The sequence below is a fragment of the Lagopus muta genome, chromosome Z (genome assembly GCF_023343835.1).
Source record: "Lagopus muta isolate bLagMut1 chromosome Z, bLagMut1 primary, whole genome shotgun sequence".
Lineage (NCBI taxonomy): Eukaryota > Metazoa > Chordata > Aves > Galliformes > Phasianidae > Lagopus > Lagopus muta.
In genome coordinates this window covers 26,889,618-26,908,806 of record NC_064472.1, presented here as the reverse complement: position 1 = coordinate 26,908,806, position 19,189 = coordinate 26,889,618, and the positions used below count along the sequence as shown (strand labels likewise).

At 36.3% G+C, this 19,189-nt stretch overlaps 1 protein-coding gene across 3 annotated transcripts in view; it reads right to left on the bottom strand.

Moving 5' to 3' along the window:
• The window catches only part of SMARCA2 (SWI/SNF related, matrix associated, actin dependent regulator of chromatin, subfamily a, member 2), a 104,247-nt gene that overhangs the window by 22,260 nt on the left and 62,798 nt on the right, over nt 1-19,189 (bottom strand). For all 3 annotated transcript variants that reach the window (XM_048931497.1, XM_048931498.1, XM_048931499.1), the window contains exons 25-28: nt 17,664-17,827; nt 15,461-15,688; nt 12,972-13,049; nt 9,433-9,651 (exon numbers count right to left, since the gene is read on the bottom strand). In XM_048931497.1, coding sequence (XP_048787454.1) covers nt 9,433-9,651; nt 12,972-13,049; nt 15,461-15,688; nt 17,664-17,827 — 689 coding nt within the window. The remainder of the gene's footprint in view (nt 1-9,432; nt 9,652-12,971; nt 13,050-15,460; nt 15,689-17,663; nt 17,828-19,189) is intronic.

The following is a 19,189-nucleotide window of genomic DNA, read 5'->3' as shown; positions in this document are numbered from 1 at the left end:
AAATTTCTATTAAACTAGTCCATCTGATTGAACTCCTATCTATAGGATATATATCTATGTATCTATATATCTATAGGTAGTCCTAGACTACCGTTCTATGACAGAAGTGACACTGGTGAGCAGTGAGAGAGTCAAGAAAGACAGTACACAAACAAAACTTTAACAACTTCCTTCTCTTAAGGAAACAAGACAAAAGAGTACAATAGCCTGAAGCCTTCATTTTGAAAGAAAGCCATGATGCTGTGACAATAATAGAGTCCAATTTTGCGAAGGATTGACACCTCTTCAAAGGCAGAGAAGCAGCCACTGGAAGTGTCATGACTCATTTTAAGTCTACTACTGAGAAAACTTTCCTGAATCTTATTGTTGTATTCCAGTCCACGTAAACAGAACTATATCCTTTCTCAATTGGGGCTTCAAAACTGTAAGAAAGAGTATATAGGCCATAAATTACAAAGTCAAATCTCCTTCATCTGAAATAGAAACCCACACAAACACAAAAAGTTGATTTTTTAGAAGCCAAACAGAAGTAATTGACTCTTAGTCAACGAACGTTCATACTGCTGCTTGCAATTACATTTTCTTCTTTGTAAATGAAACTATCTTAGCTATTTGGAGGTGGAAGCATTAGTAAATCTGGAGACTATGCTACAAGAGTCCCACAGAAAAGATCAAAATGAAAACAAATTTGTACCCCCATTAAAAGAATAGGGCATTAAAGAAGCAGCTGTAGCTATGCAGTTAGATTCTTGAAAACATGACACATTATTGAACACCAGTATTGAACACATTTTCAACTTATACTTACAGATCGAAGCAAACATGAAGAGCTACAGCAGTGTGGTGTTTTGTGACTACCTTCCACAAGCATCACATAGGTCTTAGATCAGTTCTGAACTCATTTTACAGGAATCAAACAACTTCATAGAGTTAGTTAATCAGTGGAGGTGCAGAGAATAGTATCAGATTTGGTATGTAAGTCCTGTCTCTAATGTTCATACTACACAACTTTGAAGACAGTTATTTTTCCTTTGATATAACTACAGTATGACTAAGCTAAAGCATACTGAAAAGGCATTGCTATTACTTACAGTCAAAGACACTAAAGACACAAAAGGAAATAAAAATGTAGTTGGGAGACATGATAAATTTACTTGATGATAAAACTGTGTTGAAAATCCCGAAAACATAAATGAACAGGAAAAGTATGCTAGCTTTTAAATTCTCTAAGCACAAATACCAGCTCAGCTATGCAAACTTTTCAGAAGTCTGAGCTTTTCCAGGGACAATAAATAGCATGCACTTGTGGTTTAACCCAACAGCAGTTCAGCAACAAACAGCCATTTGCTCACACCACCTCAGCTCAAGGTGGGATGGGGTAAGGAATCAGAAAAAAAAAGGAAGTAGTACTCACAGGCACAGGTTAAAATAGAAACTATTTACTAAGACAGCAGGAAAAAAAAAAAAAAAAAAAAAGGGAGAGAGAAAGAGAACTGACTATGATAATAACAGTATAAATGTATATCTATAAAAAAAGGGACACACAATGCACCTGCTCACCTTGCACACATTCATGCCCAGGCAGTCCCAGAGCAGCAGTTGCCACCCAATCAGTTCACTCTTCTCGGTTTTATGTTTTTTTTACATGATGCCAAATAGTATGGAACATACCTTTGGCCCATTTAGGTCAGCTGCCCTGGTTCTGTCCCTTCCCACTCCTTGTGGCCCACCAGCCTTTCGCTGGCAGGGCAGTATGAAGAGCTGAAAAACTGAAATGTCCTTGGCTCTGTGCAGCACTGATCAGCAACAGCTGAAACATAGGTGTGTTATCAACAGCACTTTTCTCCTAAAGCCAAAACACAGCATCATATCAGACACTGTGAAAATCGTGTCCCAGCTGAAATCAGGACTGCACTGTTCTGACAACTGACCATGAAAAACTGAACTAAAGGGCTGTTAAGGGCTTAACAACAAAAAACCTATCAGTAAAGCAGTTATTAACAAGAGGCTACTGCTTTACAAAATGAATTTCCTGTTTAACAATTTTGAAGAGAAGAAAGAAATGAAAAAACCCCACAAAAGGCTAAGGTGTCAAAAACACTGAAGTGTCACTTCTCTACTGCTACCTACCATTTTCTCTCTTCAGAATAATCTAAATCCTGCAGTGATATTCCAATACAAACCTCACTTATTTCCTTCTATGCTCCATTTGAAATCCTGTCTTAATTTTATATTTTTTCTCAGTTTGTGTCTGACAGCTGATGAAGACTTCAACTTTCAAACCTGAAATTTGTCTTCCATGAAGATCACTTCAAAATCCAGTTCTGCTTAGTTTCTTAATTGCTAACATTCCTGATACCTGGCTATTCTATAGCTTCCACATATCAGAATTATCTGCTGGCTCCTCTTTCTCTGTAACTAGATTGCTCTCACTACATTACAGCATAGAAATCAGTATATTAATGATAACGATTATGAAGAATAAAAATTATACCACATTTCCGATTGGATAAAAGGGCATGGATATACATTACAATCAAATGTTCAATGACTAAATATCTGGAGTTAAAAACAGGGTTGGGAAAGTAAACTAAATTTCAGATAACACTGTACAGCAAATTCCATTCTGACTTTGCTACGTCTAAACTAAAGCACCACATAAATTCAAATCTGCCCAAGGCAAAGAATTAGTAAATGCTTCTAGTGTTTCTTTATTTTCACTGATGACTGATTCTAATACAGACAGGGAAAATTCCAGATGTTTTCAATCCATCGCAAGTGAGAAATGGACAAACACTCTTTTTCTTAAAAAATGCAAACAAAATGCTATTATTACAAAAACACAAACTTGTAATAGAAAGTCTTCTCAGCTATGCTGGACTTCCACAAAATAAGGAACTCTAACTTTTCAGCCAATATTTATATGTCAGAGTCTGCGTGTTCACATTACTGAAAACTGCTTCTTTCTGAGAAGTGAGAGAAAGCTGTTTTCAGTTTTGCATTTAAAAATTGTAAACGCTGCTTATTATTAGCACAGAAACTCCAACTGTATGCTTTCAATTGGAAATTAGGGGTAATATTAACGCAAATTGTAGAAAAAATTCCTTGTATTTGATTTTAAAGATTGCTGTGAAAAAGAAGCCTGACATTATAATTCAAGTACATACCTTTAAAAAAATTGCCTCATCCAAGATTTAGAAAAAATAGCTATCTAAAATTTTGTACGAATAATGCTTTTATCCTATGTACTTTGTTTTTGGTCTGGTATAAACACTTGTATCTTACTGTATAATCATTATCTGTAATATGACAATTAGTAAATAAAGTATCACAGAGACAGCACTGATGAAGTTCCTCCCTGTTATAGGAAACTACATTGACACAAATGTAAGTTCCATTGTTGGGAACGAACTGAGTGATAAAAAGGAATGGTTGAATTAGTTATACTGTAATAACTGTGAACATGACTTCTTTAGGCAAACAGAGCACTGAGAATAAATGCTTTACTGCATTAAGACACTAAATGGCAAAACAGCATCATCTTTATTCTGTGGTCTACATCTACTCAACCACAAACTCTTGTGGACTTCTGCAGGCTTTCAAAAATAAGTGAGACTTATTTCTCCCATTTAAAAACATGTATACTTTATGTCTTATTAAGTTGATTTGGTTTGAAGAAACAGCCTGTTGTTCAAGCAAAACTCATCCAAGGAAAGAAAAAAACAAAGGAATTACTTAGAAAAGTTATATGCCAGAAATCATTGTTACCAACCTCTTAGTCTATCACTGAAAGATACTTTGGTTTGGTTTTTTATCATTTTTTTGTTTCTTTTTAAAATCTTCTACCTGTTTTTCTGAAAATCTAAATCACCTACCAAACAACTCTGGTTCACATTAGCACTGTGTGGAAACTCTCTAATTCAAAACTAGAGGATTGGAAGCCAGTACATAACAGACTTAGAAAACACTGCACATAGGTAACTTCAAAAGTAATGCTTCCTATTTTCAAGGAAAACACAACAAATACAAAGAACACAATGACTGAATTTGATAGAGCAAATTCTTAGCTACAAAACTCTATTTTTCAACACAGTCACCATCATTAGCTATGCATTTTCATCAGCAGTGAACAAGAGGCTGTATGCCATGCACATAACAATCTGCACCAGTGGAGGTGACACACTGTTACCATTGCTGAAATACACCACCGCTGTCTCACTGTGCTTATATCCACTGGCTGGTCTCCATAAATGTTCAGCAAGTGTTGATGAATGTCAATGGGTCCAACCTTTTCCAGATGGAGGAATTCAACGACACACCTTTACTTAAAATGCACTTCTATTCTGACAGAGTGGCCCTCTGCTGCCATCTGTCACTCAGTAACAACACATAACAGAGCACTGGTGAGAAGGTTCAATTTCTACTGCCTTGCCACCAACATCTGTCTCTCACTGTTGGCCAACATAATAAAACGAGAGTCATTTCTTTTGCAGTTGCCCTCACAAGTGAACACTGTTACATGATAAACATAATTCTGAAAGGGTTGTTAATAATAGCTGTTCTGAACTATGTGGTTATCTGTGTATTTCGGATTGTTTAGAACCTTATAGTGTATTGATAAAGAAATCAGAAGAAAACTGTACAAACAGAACAAGATGCAAGTTTAAGAAATACACTGCAAGAATACCAGCTATGAAAATACTATAGGCAAATCTATGATGAAAAAAATATTATTTACAGACTAACAGTTGTAAATAAATAAATTTAATGTGATTGAGTCTTCAAGCCTGATTTAATTGAAGTGGTAACAGATCCAGTTGTAATTATATAAAAATACAAAAGAAAAACAAACCAGGAATTGAGTATGATCAATCACAGAATCACAGAATGACCTCGGTTGAAAAGGACCAGAATGATCATCTGGTTTCAACCCCCTGCTATGTGCAGGATCGCCAACTACCAGACCAGGCTGCCCAGAGCCACATTCAGGCTCACCTTGAATGCCTCCAGGGATGGGGCATCCACAACCTCCTTGGGCAACCTGTTTCAGTGCATCACCACCCTCTGTGTGAAAATCTTCCTTTTAAAATCTAACCTCAACCTCCCGTCTCAGTTCAAAACCATTCCCTCCCTTGTGCTATCACTATCAACCCTCGTAAACAGGCATTCCCCTTCCCGTTAATATTCCATTACGAGGAAAGGAACATAACTACAGGGATTCCTCTCTCTTTTTAAAGATTTCATTTTGATGAAATGCCATTTTAGGCAACTCAATTGTACTTTGCACATTTATTCTTACGTAAGATTTATAAATAACACTATGAAGTTGACACACTCATTCTTCTTTAATTGAGCCAGTACTGATTCCTTGAAGTTTCCCTTGCCAAAAATAACAACGTCTAAATCCAAATTGAAGAATTTTAAGAATCACTCAACAAGCCTGATAATGAAAGGGAATGTTTCTGAAACAAAACTGATGAGCAAGAAATGCAAGAACCCTTCTGACAGCAATTTGCATAGGAAATATCTTATTTCACACTAATTACAAAAAGGTGAAAGATAGAAATAGGGTTCTGACTGCAAACAAGTCTTCCTTGCTACTTGCTCCAATCTTTCCAGTGGTGTGTGATCTATTACGTACAATTTTCACCAGCAGAGAAAAACAGTTAAAGAAAAATACATGCTTCCTGGCTTCTGGATTCCCAGGTAATTCATCTTCAAGAAAAATTTAACAAGACTGAGATGCATCTCTTTTTCCAATTTATCTTGTACTTATGACAGAGATGCACATGTTCATTGCACAGACAAAATGCTAGAGCATTTCAGGACTGTTCATTTTACTGAGAAATACTGGAAAGAGAAGAGTTTTCTTACTATTTTCAAATTGCACTGGTTATCTTCTCTCTAACTTGGAATTCTGAATCTGGACAACTTACCTTTAGCAGAATAATGACAGTACATGGTACCATGCGACCATCACTACTATGGGTTTTTTTTTGGGGGGGGAGGTTGTTTTATTTTGTTTTCTAACTCAACCAACTATCTTATGTTTCATAGGAGAGGGGGGCAAAGATAGCTGCATTAGAAACTTTTTTAAGTGGGTGACAAGAACAGGTGGGGGAGATTGCTTTTCTCGGTTTTCCAAAATTCTATTAAAATAACAAACACTGAAATAAATAAAGAATATAATACTTCTGTGTCCTACAATATGGGATGTTCTGTTTTCCTTGTCATCACGGATTTTAAGAAAAATGAATAAAACAGGTCTTTATACCTTGGCTGTACTACTACTTGGCTTCACTTCCAGATCCCTTCTTCTGTAGTCTAAAATAAATCCTTTACTGGTGAAATGTATCATTTTATTCTTCCCTGACGTTTTTTTTTTCTTTCCTTTTCAACAGTTTGTTAAAACACCTCATTAATTAGTTAAGAACTTAAGAACAAAGTTTAAGACAATTCAGTAGTATCCCTAGCAATGACTATGTTCTTTTCACTGCCTGAAGACAAATCTCTGAGGAGAGCAGGCTGCAAGTTAAAAGGTCACTCAATAGTAAAAACCGGAAGATTCCCAAATAAAGTAATTAAACAGTATTCCAAGGATTTACTCTCTCCCCGTCAGACAAGACAGTTTAATCTGCAGGGGAACAGTGAACACAAAACTTAATCAGAAATACATTTTTATGATCACTAATAAATGGTTCACCATGGTGGCTTCTGTTCACAACCCTGAGACAAATATTTCCTGTTGCTGTTCACCCTGTCTTTATATACTAATGTAGACTTCTTGTTTCTTTGCATCGTAAAATGTTCATTTATTTTTCTTCTTTGAATAGTAGAGTGGTTTTCATGGATATTTATACATATTATTTTCCTCTGGAAAAAGTTAGGATATCATTAATTGTAATGTTAATTGCCATGGCAGACTGAAGGTGTGGATAACTGTTAAGCTGATAGGCTTAGTATTAAAATGGAGACTTTCAATATTTTTCTTCATAAAAAAATTCTAAAATTCAATCCTTCAGAATGGAAATTGCATGGTGAATTTTTAGTTTGTTTTAAATAGGTTTTCTGGGGTCAACCTCCCCTCATTTAAAGAGCATTGCCCACCTTTTCATCTGAGACCTACTAATTAAGTCAGGAAAATACCTGGTATAATGACAGAGTTTACAGCCTCTACAGATGAGTTCTTCATGTGGAAACTGTAGCCCTAGCTCTTTCAAGGACTGTGTTTGCTTCCAATGCATTCTGCTAAGATTTGGCAATGGAAGAAGTAACCAGAGAGAAGTGATCGACACCTCCCTCTCTGCTTTTCCTCATGAGAAAGTTATAGACCACAATGAGTTCATTTCCCAGCCCTCTACTCCCTAACTAAGCTACTCTCAGCCATCCCCTATACATCTTGTCCTCAAGTCCTTTAACTGTTTTTGCTCTCCTTGGGACTCATTTTAACATTTTTATACGCACTTTATATAATAGAGCCTAAAACAGCACATAATACTAAGGAGAGGCTGCACCAACGCAGAGTACAGTTGGACAATCATTTTTTCTGACTATATAATTATGCTGTGCACAACGAACCCTGGGATACATTTGGCCCTTTTGGATTTTGCCTATCAGAAGGAAGTAAACAAGACAACACTCATTTTGGACTCAAACATGCTTGTCTGGCCAACAAACAAAGCTATTTCAAATCAAATGCATAATAAAAGAACAGAACTTTACACATGTCATCTAGCCAGAAGTTACCCTGAACAAGAAAAATGCTGATATTTAGCCTCAGAGTAAGAGAGAGTCAGAGACAACTGACAAAAAACCATGAGAACTAGATAATCTGTAACGGTCATGCAAGAGCTGTCTTGAAGCCTCTGCCTTAGCCAATGCTATTAGAATGAAGATAAGTACAGAGTAAGTATTCCAGATGGCAAAGAATACGTTAAACAGGAAAATGCCCCTAGATCAGCAGGATAAACGCACTATTTCATGGTCTCTCAAAAAAATCCTCTGATTCTTGAAGCTGATTCTTCTGAGCAAGGCCGACCTTACAGAAGCACTCATGAGACTCTAGGAAATCTTCCCACAGATCCAATATTTTGCAGGCCTGATAGAAACGGCGCAATGATACAATCTCCCACAGCACAATACACTTCCACAATACACACGCCTCTTAAGACCAGGAGCAAACTCCTCCTTCCTTTTTAGGGAACGTAGTTGTCATGCCAACAGTTAAAGAAAAGCAAGCTGCAGCGACAGCTAGTGATGAAGCCTGTTTGTATTTTGCAGTTTCTCTGGAAGGTTGTTACTGAATTTCGGGTACTTTAGGACAGCAGCACTGTCTCACTTGACACTGTTTATGTCCATGCTTACTGCTTCTGTTATTATCTTGCCTCTTGCTTCCAAACTCACGTACCTGACCTCTTGACAAGGACAGAGCTGACATAGTTTGACAGTATACATGCATGCATGCAGGCCTTGAGTTATTATCTTTCCTTTAGGGACCTGCTATGATGTGTATATTTATGAAGGTGGGACCTTAACTAGAATATTCAGCATACGGTGTATCAGCAGAGGGATCAGAATCTAGCAGAACTCCTCAGAAAAGAGATGAAGTAAACCTCCAACATAAATCAAGGCAAAGAGGTAGCTGAGTACTGGATACTGATATTCTCAAACTGACTTATTATTCAGAAATGCAAAGTTTCCTTCTGCAAAGGCCAATGAAGAGGATAGATACAAAGCTGTAACAGCAGCTACAGGAAGAGAAAAAAAATCAACTCTCAGCAGCATCTCTCACAGTGCACTCTCACGATCACTTTCATAATTCAAGTACATAAGATTTCTATCCACACAAACTATATTCACATTGGCATCAAATCTGTGATTATTCTAAAAAAAACATTCTCTTAAACAATGTAGACTAATTTTGTGCACAGTATTTTATTGGTATGTATTAGAAATCATAATGTTACCAAATTTGCTGGTTTTGAAAACAGTTTCTTAACCTTCTTAACATCCCTATTCCTACCATTCTAAAAAGATGTATGGATTAGAATTCATTTTACGTGTATTTTGCAGAAAATGGCAAGATTCCCCAAATGCAACAAAACCAAAGAAACTCTTCTTTAAGGTTTTGAATTCTAGTAACTTCACTTAGCAAGGTTTTTTTTTTGCCTCAACAGAGCCAAGACTTCCAAAAGGAAGAGCATGGGGAAAGAAGAATTGTGTGGAAGTTTCCAAGTTACTAGAAAGACTAAATTAAGCTACTTAATAAACAGATAGGTAGAGGTGCAGCTGCAAATGCTTACTACCAGCTAAAAGTAGATCTTACCTATTTCCATTGTGCAACTTTGTAGTTTTCAATGAAAAAAAAAATAAGAATAAGTAAATGAACAACACACAAATAAGTGTCATCTTTAAAACAAAGAGTTACCCTACCCGCAGCCACTGCTTCTCCGTGAGAGCATCACTGTAGTCCACATCCCTGCGCTGACGGGATCCTCTTCCAAATATCTTTTCCTCCTCTTCTTCACACGTGAGCCTTTCAACTTCAGCATCGTCCTTAATAATCCAGGATGGCAATTCATCCTCCTCCATCAAGCGGGGCTTGCGCTTGGGGTTTCTGGCATCTTCTCTGCGACGGTCCATGTCCATACGCTGAAATGGTAGATGGGAAAGGATAAAACAGTTGTAAAGACAATTAAAACTAACCACTGGAATTCCTGCCAGCTAAGAATACTTGAAATTTTAAACCAAGTTCCTCACAAGTACTTCCCTTCCTCTAGCCCAAGACTTGTAAAATGCAACTGTAGAAAGTAGTTACATTTTACAGTTGATTTTCTGTGAAGTTCACTACTCCGTAGCTAGTTTACACTGAAGTAACTCCACAGGACCCAGGTAAGACAACGTAGATTGAGAAAGAAGGAAGCTATCCATTAAAAAGCTCTATTTTTTTTTTTTTCCCACACACAGTTTTATGGTTTCTATATATTCATAAATCTGATTTGCAAATATTATTAATTCCTTTACAACATCCTCAAAAATATGTTATATAACTAAAAAGAATAATTGAAAACATACTAGTTTTGTGATTCTGAATATCAGAGAAAGTAAATTTAAAAGCAGACATTAGAAAAAAGGAATCAAGAGAGATAATTAAGAATTCAAAAAAAAGATGACTCGGTGACAGAAATCCAACCAGCTTCAACAGAAATTTTTACTTCTCCTGCATTAAGAAAAAATGAAAACACATACAATAAAAATCAGGCAAGATTAAGTAAAATGTTAAGAATATTAAAAGGGTAATATGGTGTAAAAACTTTAAGCTGGACTTCAATTACTCACACAAATTAATTTCAACTGTGGTGACCAATTACCTCATAAAATAGATACGGATAATAAGGATACATTCTTGTGTGAATTAGGTGGTTTATAGTTCTCCCAGGAAAGCATCCATTTCTCTGCATTGACTATATGCTGATCTAAGCCCTAAGCTCCCATGAATCTCATTTAGGTTATTTAACTAGCTCAAATAAGACAATATGTACAGCCTTTTCAAATACACCTTCAAATAAAACCCACTCAGTCATAAAACGTACTCAGTTTAAAAACACTGATTTATACAGTCAACTGCTGCCATAATGCCATTTTGCCAGAAAAAATAACCCTTGTTAAACCACACTATGAAGAGATGACAATGGTTGCAGAGATTACATTGAAACACTCTGAATTTTGTATACATTTTTTATTATAAGATGAAAAACCAGAAGTGTCATCACTTGCACTGAATACAAAAGTAGGACACACTGGGGCTATGTGGAATTTTTACCTACATATGTGGAGCCACCAAAAACCATGGGAACATAGTCTGCTTGTATGCATCCTCTCTGCATACATAGCTAAATATCCTCTGAATACTACAGGATTAATGTCAAAGAATACTTCTAATCCAAAAAGTGACAAAATAATAGATTCTTGAGAAACCTGTCAGTTTTCTCTCTCATCTATTGTTTTGGAACTTCTCACTTCAGACTAAAAAAATAAATATTTGATATATATAAACAAAATAGATGTTTTTGCACCTTTAAGCCTAATTAAATGAACAAACCAAAACACAATTTTTCTTGGATATTACACTTTACTGAATTCCTATCACATCTGCACAGAAGGGAAAAGGCTACCTGGGCATCACTGAGGTAAGAAAAATATAAATTTAACTTCATGCTCTCTATATCACTACCTAAGACCTAAGAGATTAATAAAAAGAATAAACCTGACTACCAAACTTGGTTTTCAGAATTTCATCTTACAACTGAACAGCTTAATAATAAATGAAAATCTCTCTTAGAGATTAACATTTAACCTCAATGTTTCCACCTTAAATATTTTCAAATCCCTGGTTGTCAAAGCTCTTTACCTCTGCATCTTCAAATTTCTACCACCAGCTCTGTATTGTCTCTTACAAACTCATGCAAAAATTAACTTGAAAAACACACAGCATACAGTGTTAAAACCATCTCCACTCTAGGCAGGTCAACTGTTTTATTGGATTGCTGTTTACTTTCAAACTTAACTAGAAGAGATAGACTTACAGAATTTCCCTGCAAAAGCCATTACTCCCATTCATGGATTAATTCTTTCCTTCTGGATCTGATGGAGCAGTACTAAGTTACTGTTTCCAGCCGCAAATCTACATTCATTGAACTCAGGTTACTTCTTTTTTGACCTGATTTCTGAAACGTTAGTGCTTATATTGATCACTATGCATTTAGTACACCCAGTGAGGACAGCTACAGTTGCAGCAAAAAGTCTAGAATATATATGCAAAACAGGCTGTGATGGAGAACACAATCGACAAGTAAAAAGCCAATAACTGGGCCGAAATTACTCCTTTCAAGTTTTGGTTTCTGTCATTCAAATCTCCTTAGTCTTTGAGAGAACTTAAAAAGACAAATGTCTGTAAGCACTCCCTTTCCACCCTTTGGAGATTTCAGCTCTTCTAAAATAACGCTGCACCAAACTTAGCACAAAAGGACAAGACAGGTGATTCTTCAATGAGTAAAGGCACCACCACGTGGGGGATTTGGCCTTTGTTCATTTGTGCATTTGAAGAATTGTTAGTTGGATAAGAACAGCCCTTGTACACTTGTGTAAGTAAGTTCTACTAATTAATATCTGGGCAGACAGCAAGAAGTTAATAACGTGTGATCCTAGAAATGTCATTTCTCCAGATAGCACTTTCTGATACAAGTGTCTTTGTTGCTCAGTCCTGCAGAATGAAGCAACATAGGTAGAATGAGAAGAGATGATGCTTAACCCTCAGTGGTTAAATTTTTAAGTATCTTCTTTCTGTTGTTTCAGTGTCTCTTAAAAGCCCATCAGCAATCCTCACCACTGCACAGATGCAAAAAATTGGAAGCCATGCCTACCTGAACATACTAGTAATTATTCCATTGTTCACATTTGGATCACTGTAACTACTCTGGTAATTCTTCAACAGTTCTAGCAGCAGCAATGAAGTTAACAGGGCTCTTGAAGAAATCAAGAAAAATTAGCAAACCAGCTAATTTCCAAGGAGAACTGCACTGTAAGTCTACTAGTTTACTATCTTGTTCAGTTCCCGTGTTTGCCTTTGTCAGTATCACAGCACAAAAGTGAAAAAAGTTCTAAAAATAAAAGCATGCTGTACAACTTGTAAGACAAACACTGACTATCAGTTTTAGACTGCCTAAACTTCTTAGGTCGTGTCTTCCAGATTGGCACTGCTCCGCTACTGACTGCAAGGATCTCTGAAGTCTTTCTGTCTTGTGAGGAACTCTGCGTTTAGGAAGTCTGCTCTCCTTTCCTCAGATAAGCAATGCAAGTAAATAAAGCCATTCCTACAACAAAGTTTTACAACATTTAAATGACATATAAGGTTAAAGCCTTTGCTAAAAACACTAGAAATGATATACAGCATATGATCATATCATTCTCACCATAAAGAGATCAAATTCCTCTTCACGTCGGGCGATCATCTGATTCAGAGTCTCATCATCAGGAACTTCATCTTCCTCCTGGTCACAAAGATTGATAAAGGTACCAGAAAGAAGCTTTCATGTTCAACATAAAGTAACAGTCTGCATCAGGCCAGCGATGCACTGAGCCTCCTTCTGTCAGTACATGTGTGAAAAATGCAAACCAAAACTAAAACTTCCAACAAGATCAGCAATTCAGAAGTAACACAAAGTAGACAAAATTAGAGACAATTGGGACTTATTACCACCTCCATAAATTGAGAATGAGGAAATGAGCAAATAGGCAACCAGGAAATTTTGGTTTGTGGTTTTCCTGGGTCAGAAGCACAGCTAGGGCTTCAGCTAAAATACATGCATTTCTGTTCTGATGTTCTACAGTACTCCCTCAGAAATATAATTCAGTAGTATAATTTTAATTTTCAGTAGTATAAAGTCTTTTCTCATAGAAAGGAGGCTGAATATGGCCCTACCTAAAAAAAAAAAAAAATTTAAAGTATCACCAGCAAAAAAAAACAACAACATCATGTAACTATATCGAGAGCATTCCTCTTTCTCCGTCTTTTTAGAAACAGACACAAACCTCTGAAAGGCCTCTGAAACAGTCCCACACATCATCTTTATCTCTAAACAGGACAGATATGGGTTTGAAGGGTGGACTATTTGGGGGATAAATAATTAGCTGGAGGGTTGCAGCCAAAATATTGTGGTCAGTGACTCCATGTCCAGGTGGAGGCCAGTGACAAGAGATCCCCCTATTCTGGAACCAGTGCTCTTCAACATCTTTATCAATGACATAGACAGAGGGATTCAGTGTATCCTCAGCAAGTTTGCAGACAACATCAAGCTGAGTGATGCAGCTGACATAACAGAAGAAAGGGATGCCATCCATGGGGACCTGGCCAAGAATGGGAAGTGGGCCCACATGAACACACCTTCGGCAATGCCAAATGCAAGATGCTGCACCTGGGTCATGGTAAACCCTGGTATGTATACAAATTGGGAAGAGAACTCCTAGAGAAGGACGTGCAGGTTTTGGTGGTCCAGAAATTTGAAGTGAGCCAGCAGTGTGTGCTTCCAGCCTGGAAGAACAACTGCATCCTGGGCTGCATCAAAAGAGGCGGTGGCCACCATGGAGGAGGAGGTGATCACCTCTAATTGGCCCTTGTCAGGCCCCATCAGGAGTACTGCATTAAAATCTGGAGCCTGCGATGTAAGAAAGACATAGAGCTACTGGAGCAGGTCCAGAGGAGAGCCATGGAAATTGACAAAGGGCCGAAGCACCTCACTTATGGAGAAAGGCTGAGAGATCTGGGCTTGTTCAGCATGGAAAAGAGAAATGTCGAGGGAGACCTCATTGCAGCCTTCTATTACTTAAAAGAAGGTTATAAACAGGAAGGAAGCAGACTATTTACACAGTCATAGGACAAAGAGAAACAGTTTTAAACTAAAAGGGAGATTTATATCAGATGTCAGGGGGATATTTTTTTCATTCAGTGGGTAGTGAAGCACCAGCACTGGCTGCCCAGAGAAGCTGTGCATGTGCCATCCCAAGAGCTACTCATGGCCAGGCCCTGGACATCCTTCCTGATCTAATGCCAGATCTAGCAGCTGTCAACCCTGTCCATGGGAAGGGAGATGGAGCTAGATATCTTCATGGTCTCTTCAACCGAAGCCTTTTTACCATTCTATAATTTTCTGAGGTAGGAAAAAAACACTGCAAAATGGGACTTCTAGTGTGTGCCTTCAGTGTAAGTAATACATTAACATAGTATTTTCTAAATGCAGTGCTTATCCAAATGATGATTGTTCACAGTAAAAGAATAATCTGCAGCACCAGAGAAAAGAAGGGGCTCACCATTGCACAACCACAGTTTCAAAGACCGGGACAAACTGCCAGTGATACTTCAATCTCACTGTCCACTACTGTACACAAAAGTGTGACAGCTGTCTTGTAACAGCTATTTTTTTTTTTTTTTCTGAATAGAAACTGGTAATTACAAGTCTCTTGGTACAGAACCAAGAAAAAAGTTATTTTGGCTGCCTTGTCCAAACAACACCTAAAGTCTTACCAAGAACGCAAAAGAAAAAGCAGGGTTTCAAATGATTAAATGTAAGAAGTCCTAGTTTTCTCAGTATATCTGAAAATCACACTATTTTAAAACATGAACTGGTTTTAAAGACTGCTTTATATCCTGGAAAACAAAAACAAAAACAGCCCTTGTTCAGAAAGTTTTTGGCAAAACTGAAAGAGCAAAATGGATTTAATATGCAAAAGATTTTATCATCACCAGATAACAACCTATTACTATGACCAAAAAAAAGAGATTTCTTTGACTGGATGGTAAGATAATGATTACAGTTCTAATTTTGAAGTAGTCAGTCTTTGAACTTAGGGAAAAATTAAGTTCTCCCTCAAACATGCTCTTCTCAATTATTTCTAACAACATTACCTCATTTTCTTCCTCATGCTCCAGTATAGCCTGTAGAAAAGCTCTCCTTTCATGACTTGAAGACTTCTGATCAAACATTCCAGCCTGAATAACTTTTTGATCTACATTCAACTTATACTTTGCAGCAGCAAGAATCTTCTCTTCCACACTGTTCACAGTGCACAGTCGCAAAACTCGAACTTCGTTCTGCTGACCAATTCGGTGAGCTCTATCTTGTGCCTGCAAGTCCTGTTAAGCAAAGAAGACATGGAGGGATTTATGTAAGTGTGCAACTCAAATCGCTTTCTGCTTACAGTGTGTAATAATGCTGAATTCTTTTTGTCATCAAAGGGAACTACCCAAACTACAGTCCACTATAATTCACATGGCTCACTCTCAGTTGTTTTCTTTCTTAAAATTTCATCAGATCCAGATAGGGAGAAAACAAAGAAAAAAACTTGTACAGTGTGTATACCGTAAACGCTGTAAGCTTGTGCAGTGACTGAAAAGGGCTTATGTATACATTTTTTCTTTTCTGCACAAAGGTTCATGACATTCTAAGCCAGAATGAACCCTAAAGTGAAACATCTCTTGATTCCAGGAAAAAAAAAAAAAAAGATTAGTAGCATAAAATTAATACATGATCTTATCTAAACTAAAGGTAGTCACTAATTAATAAATGTGTGAACTATAAATTATTTGATCTGTAGAATAGGCTTTTACCTTTGAATAGTTCTGTTAAAACAGTTTAAATATGATCTTAAATTACTTTCAGAACACTGCAAATAACTACTTTTTGGTAAAACAATTGCACTTAAAATTGATAAAAGTAAAAAAAGCATGCTGTACATTACTGGGAAATAATTATTTTTATTAATTCAAAATCTTACTGATCTTCTTCGGGGGAAAAAAGAAATTAACATACACACTATTTCAGCAAAATGCTGTCACAATTTTCTGCTACGTCACAAAATAAATTTCTTGAAATAAGATAATAATAAACCAGGCAATGAGTTTACCATTTCAGTCCAGCACCCTACTTGTGATACTACTGTTAGCTCCTGCTTTGCACAATTTCCTTTCCAAGCCACATGGAATTTAAAAGCAAATTTGAAGTTTGCAGAACAGTCCATAATAAACCTCTAATATTAATTTGTTTATATAACAGTTTTCAGAAGAACAGGACAGTAAAATGAGGAAATAGAAGTTTTTCCTTTTTGAAATATGCTGTTTACGTGCTAAAACAAACAAAAGCATCTCCTTTTGCATGTTGATTATTAGAAGTAACAAGTGATTCTCAACGAAAAGCAAAATGAAAACTGCACAAATTTTTTGATTTAATAATCTGTCCACTAGATTCTCTAGGAAACATTCTCTAATGTGAGATTTACTGCTATCCAACTGTTAAAATATACTTGCATTAAAAATATCTGTGAAGGTGACAGAGATAACCAAGAATATAAAGAATTAAGTGCCTTCTGCGGTGGTTTTCAAGCCTTTAAAGTAATTGCTCCAGATTTCACAAGCTCTGTTTTAAACTGATTACCAGAGCATTTATGCAACTGCTGCTTTCAAAGTTCTATGTAAAATTCTTCCATGTCTTAACCTTTATTTTTGCACTTAATAACATCTAGGTGATTAGCTTACAACTTTAGCTGAAAAGCTGAAAAGACATGCATAATCACTATAATCAGGTACTTCCCACAGATACCTAACTTCTGTTGTTACAATTATAAAATGCACTAAGTGACAAAGACCAGCTTCCTCTTATTTTTTTAAAATTTTAAACTGAGAAGAAGAAATAAGCCACCACCAGTGTCTCAGGACAAGACTGATATGGCCATTAACTTCTCGAGACAAAGCACTGATCTGCACAACCTTTTCTAAAATACTACAAACTACTGCAGAATCAAAATGAGGAATACTTGTTAGAGCTCTGATCAATAAAGAATGAGTATAGCTATAGTACTGGTACAAGACCAGAAGACCCCTAGCTGAGAATCCCTCGAGACAGACAAAACAATTACACAAACTCAGAATTACTTCACTGATTCAAACTGACACATTTCTTGACGGTAGTAGTTTGTCTTACTAACTGCTCCCAAACGAGAATGCTGTATCAATACCATTTACCTCAGAATATAACCTCGAACTAAAGAAGCAACCCAAAAAAAACATCATGAATTCTTTGCAATTTGCTTGCAGATAAGCAAATAATAATCACCTGATGAGGATTCCAGTCACTATCAAAGATTATAACAGTATCAGCAGCCTGGAGATTCAAGCCTAGCCCTCCAGCCCTTGTACTCAGCAAGAAGATGAAGTATTGTGACCCAGGTTCGTTGAACTTCTTCAAGAGAGCAGCTCTATCTTCTGATTTTGTTGTGCCTGAAAAGTAAAAACATAACAATGATGTGAACCAAAATACTCTAAATACAGTGTAATGCCTAAATGTACAGGAGGCAGTGAAATTTTAGCTCACTTGCTCCTTGTGATCTCTGCTGTATTTTCCATAATAATAAATAAAATATTGCCCATGGATGTTTCTGTCACTTGTTTTTACTACATTTGAGAGAAGGACTGCAAAATACTTGAGGGTTTATTTTTGACATTTCAAATGTAGACTTTAAAATGCCAGCTAGCATTGCTATACTTCTTATAACTCACATAAATTTCAACTGAAGTTATTATACACAAACAGAGTTGAATGTATCTAAGTATTTTTAGAAGTCATTAGTAAATTGATTAATCAAAACGTCAGAATTTATCTTAGGAGTCACAGTAATAAGAAGAACTGAAAATCCTTAATATGTCAACAAAAATATTGTATCTCAACAAAAATATTGTATTTATCATACTGTGTATTGCCATTGACATTCTAGCATGAAAAAAGCACAAGACATCCTGTGACACAAGACAGTAAGCTTATGCTCAGTTTCATTACCTTGATTTATATTTGAAAAGGACAGTGTTTGAAGTTTTTATATTCATTAACACTTGAAAAGGACTGGTATACTTCTCAATGTTAATTAACATTGCAGTACCCAAGAATAGTCAAAAGACCTTAAATGCTCATTTATTCACGCTGTTCTTCATATTTTTCTTATACCACTGCTTTTCTTGAAAAGGCATTTTGGTAAGTGCTGCTGGTCCTCTACAACAGCACCACGTGAGAGATAAATTGATTAAAAAGAAATAATATTTAAGAAGGTCGGAGATAGAGACACTCATCACAGAAGAAAACCACAATGGAAACATGGGATTTCCACATAGGATTTTGAATTTTTATTTATTTTCTTTCAATACTTCTCAATTATGTTTCCTTTTTTTTTTTTTTTTTTTCATTTAAATGTAAAAAAGCTACCCATTTACATATTAAATAATTGAGGCTAGCGATCTTCCTGTAAAAATCAAAAGAAATCTATAGGTACCATTTTATTTTTCACTGAAATTCATGTAACCTGTGGAGAATGGTGATGAATTTTTAGTCACCAATCAATTAATTCCACTGGAATCTAGTCAAAATACCACCATTCACATCTATAATCAGAAGAATATTTTCAGACAACTTAGGTACCAACAAGTGGATTGTAGATCTCTACATCCTCTGCATTCCAGGAACATGAATGTTCATCAGAACAATCCCTCAGCCAAATGGTTTAGATGTTAAATGGATGAAAGATGAAGTCAAAGAGACAGGAAGACAGATATATCTCAGATCGACTCTACTAAAATCACCGTAAGTACACC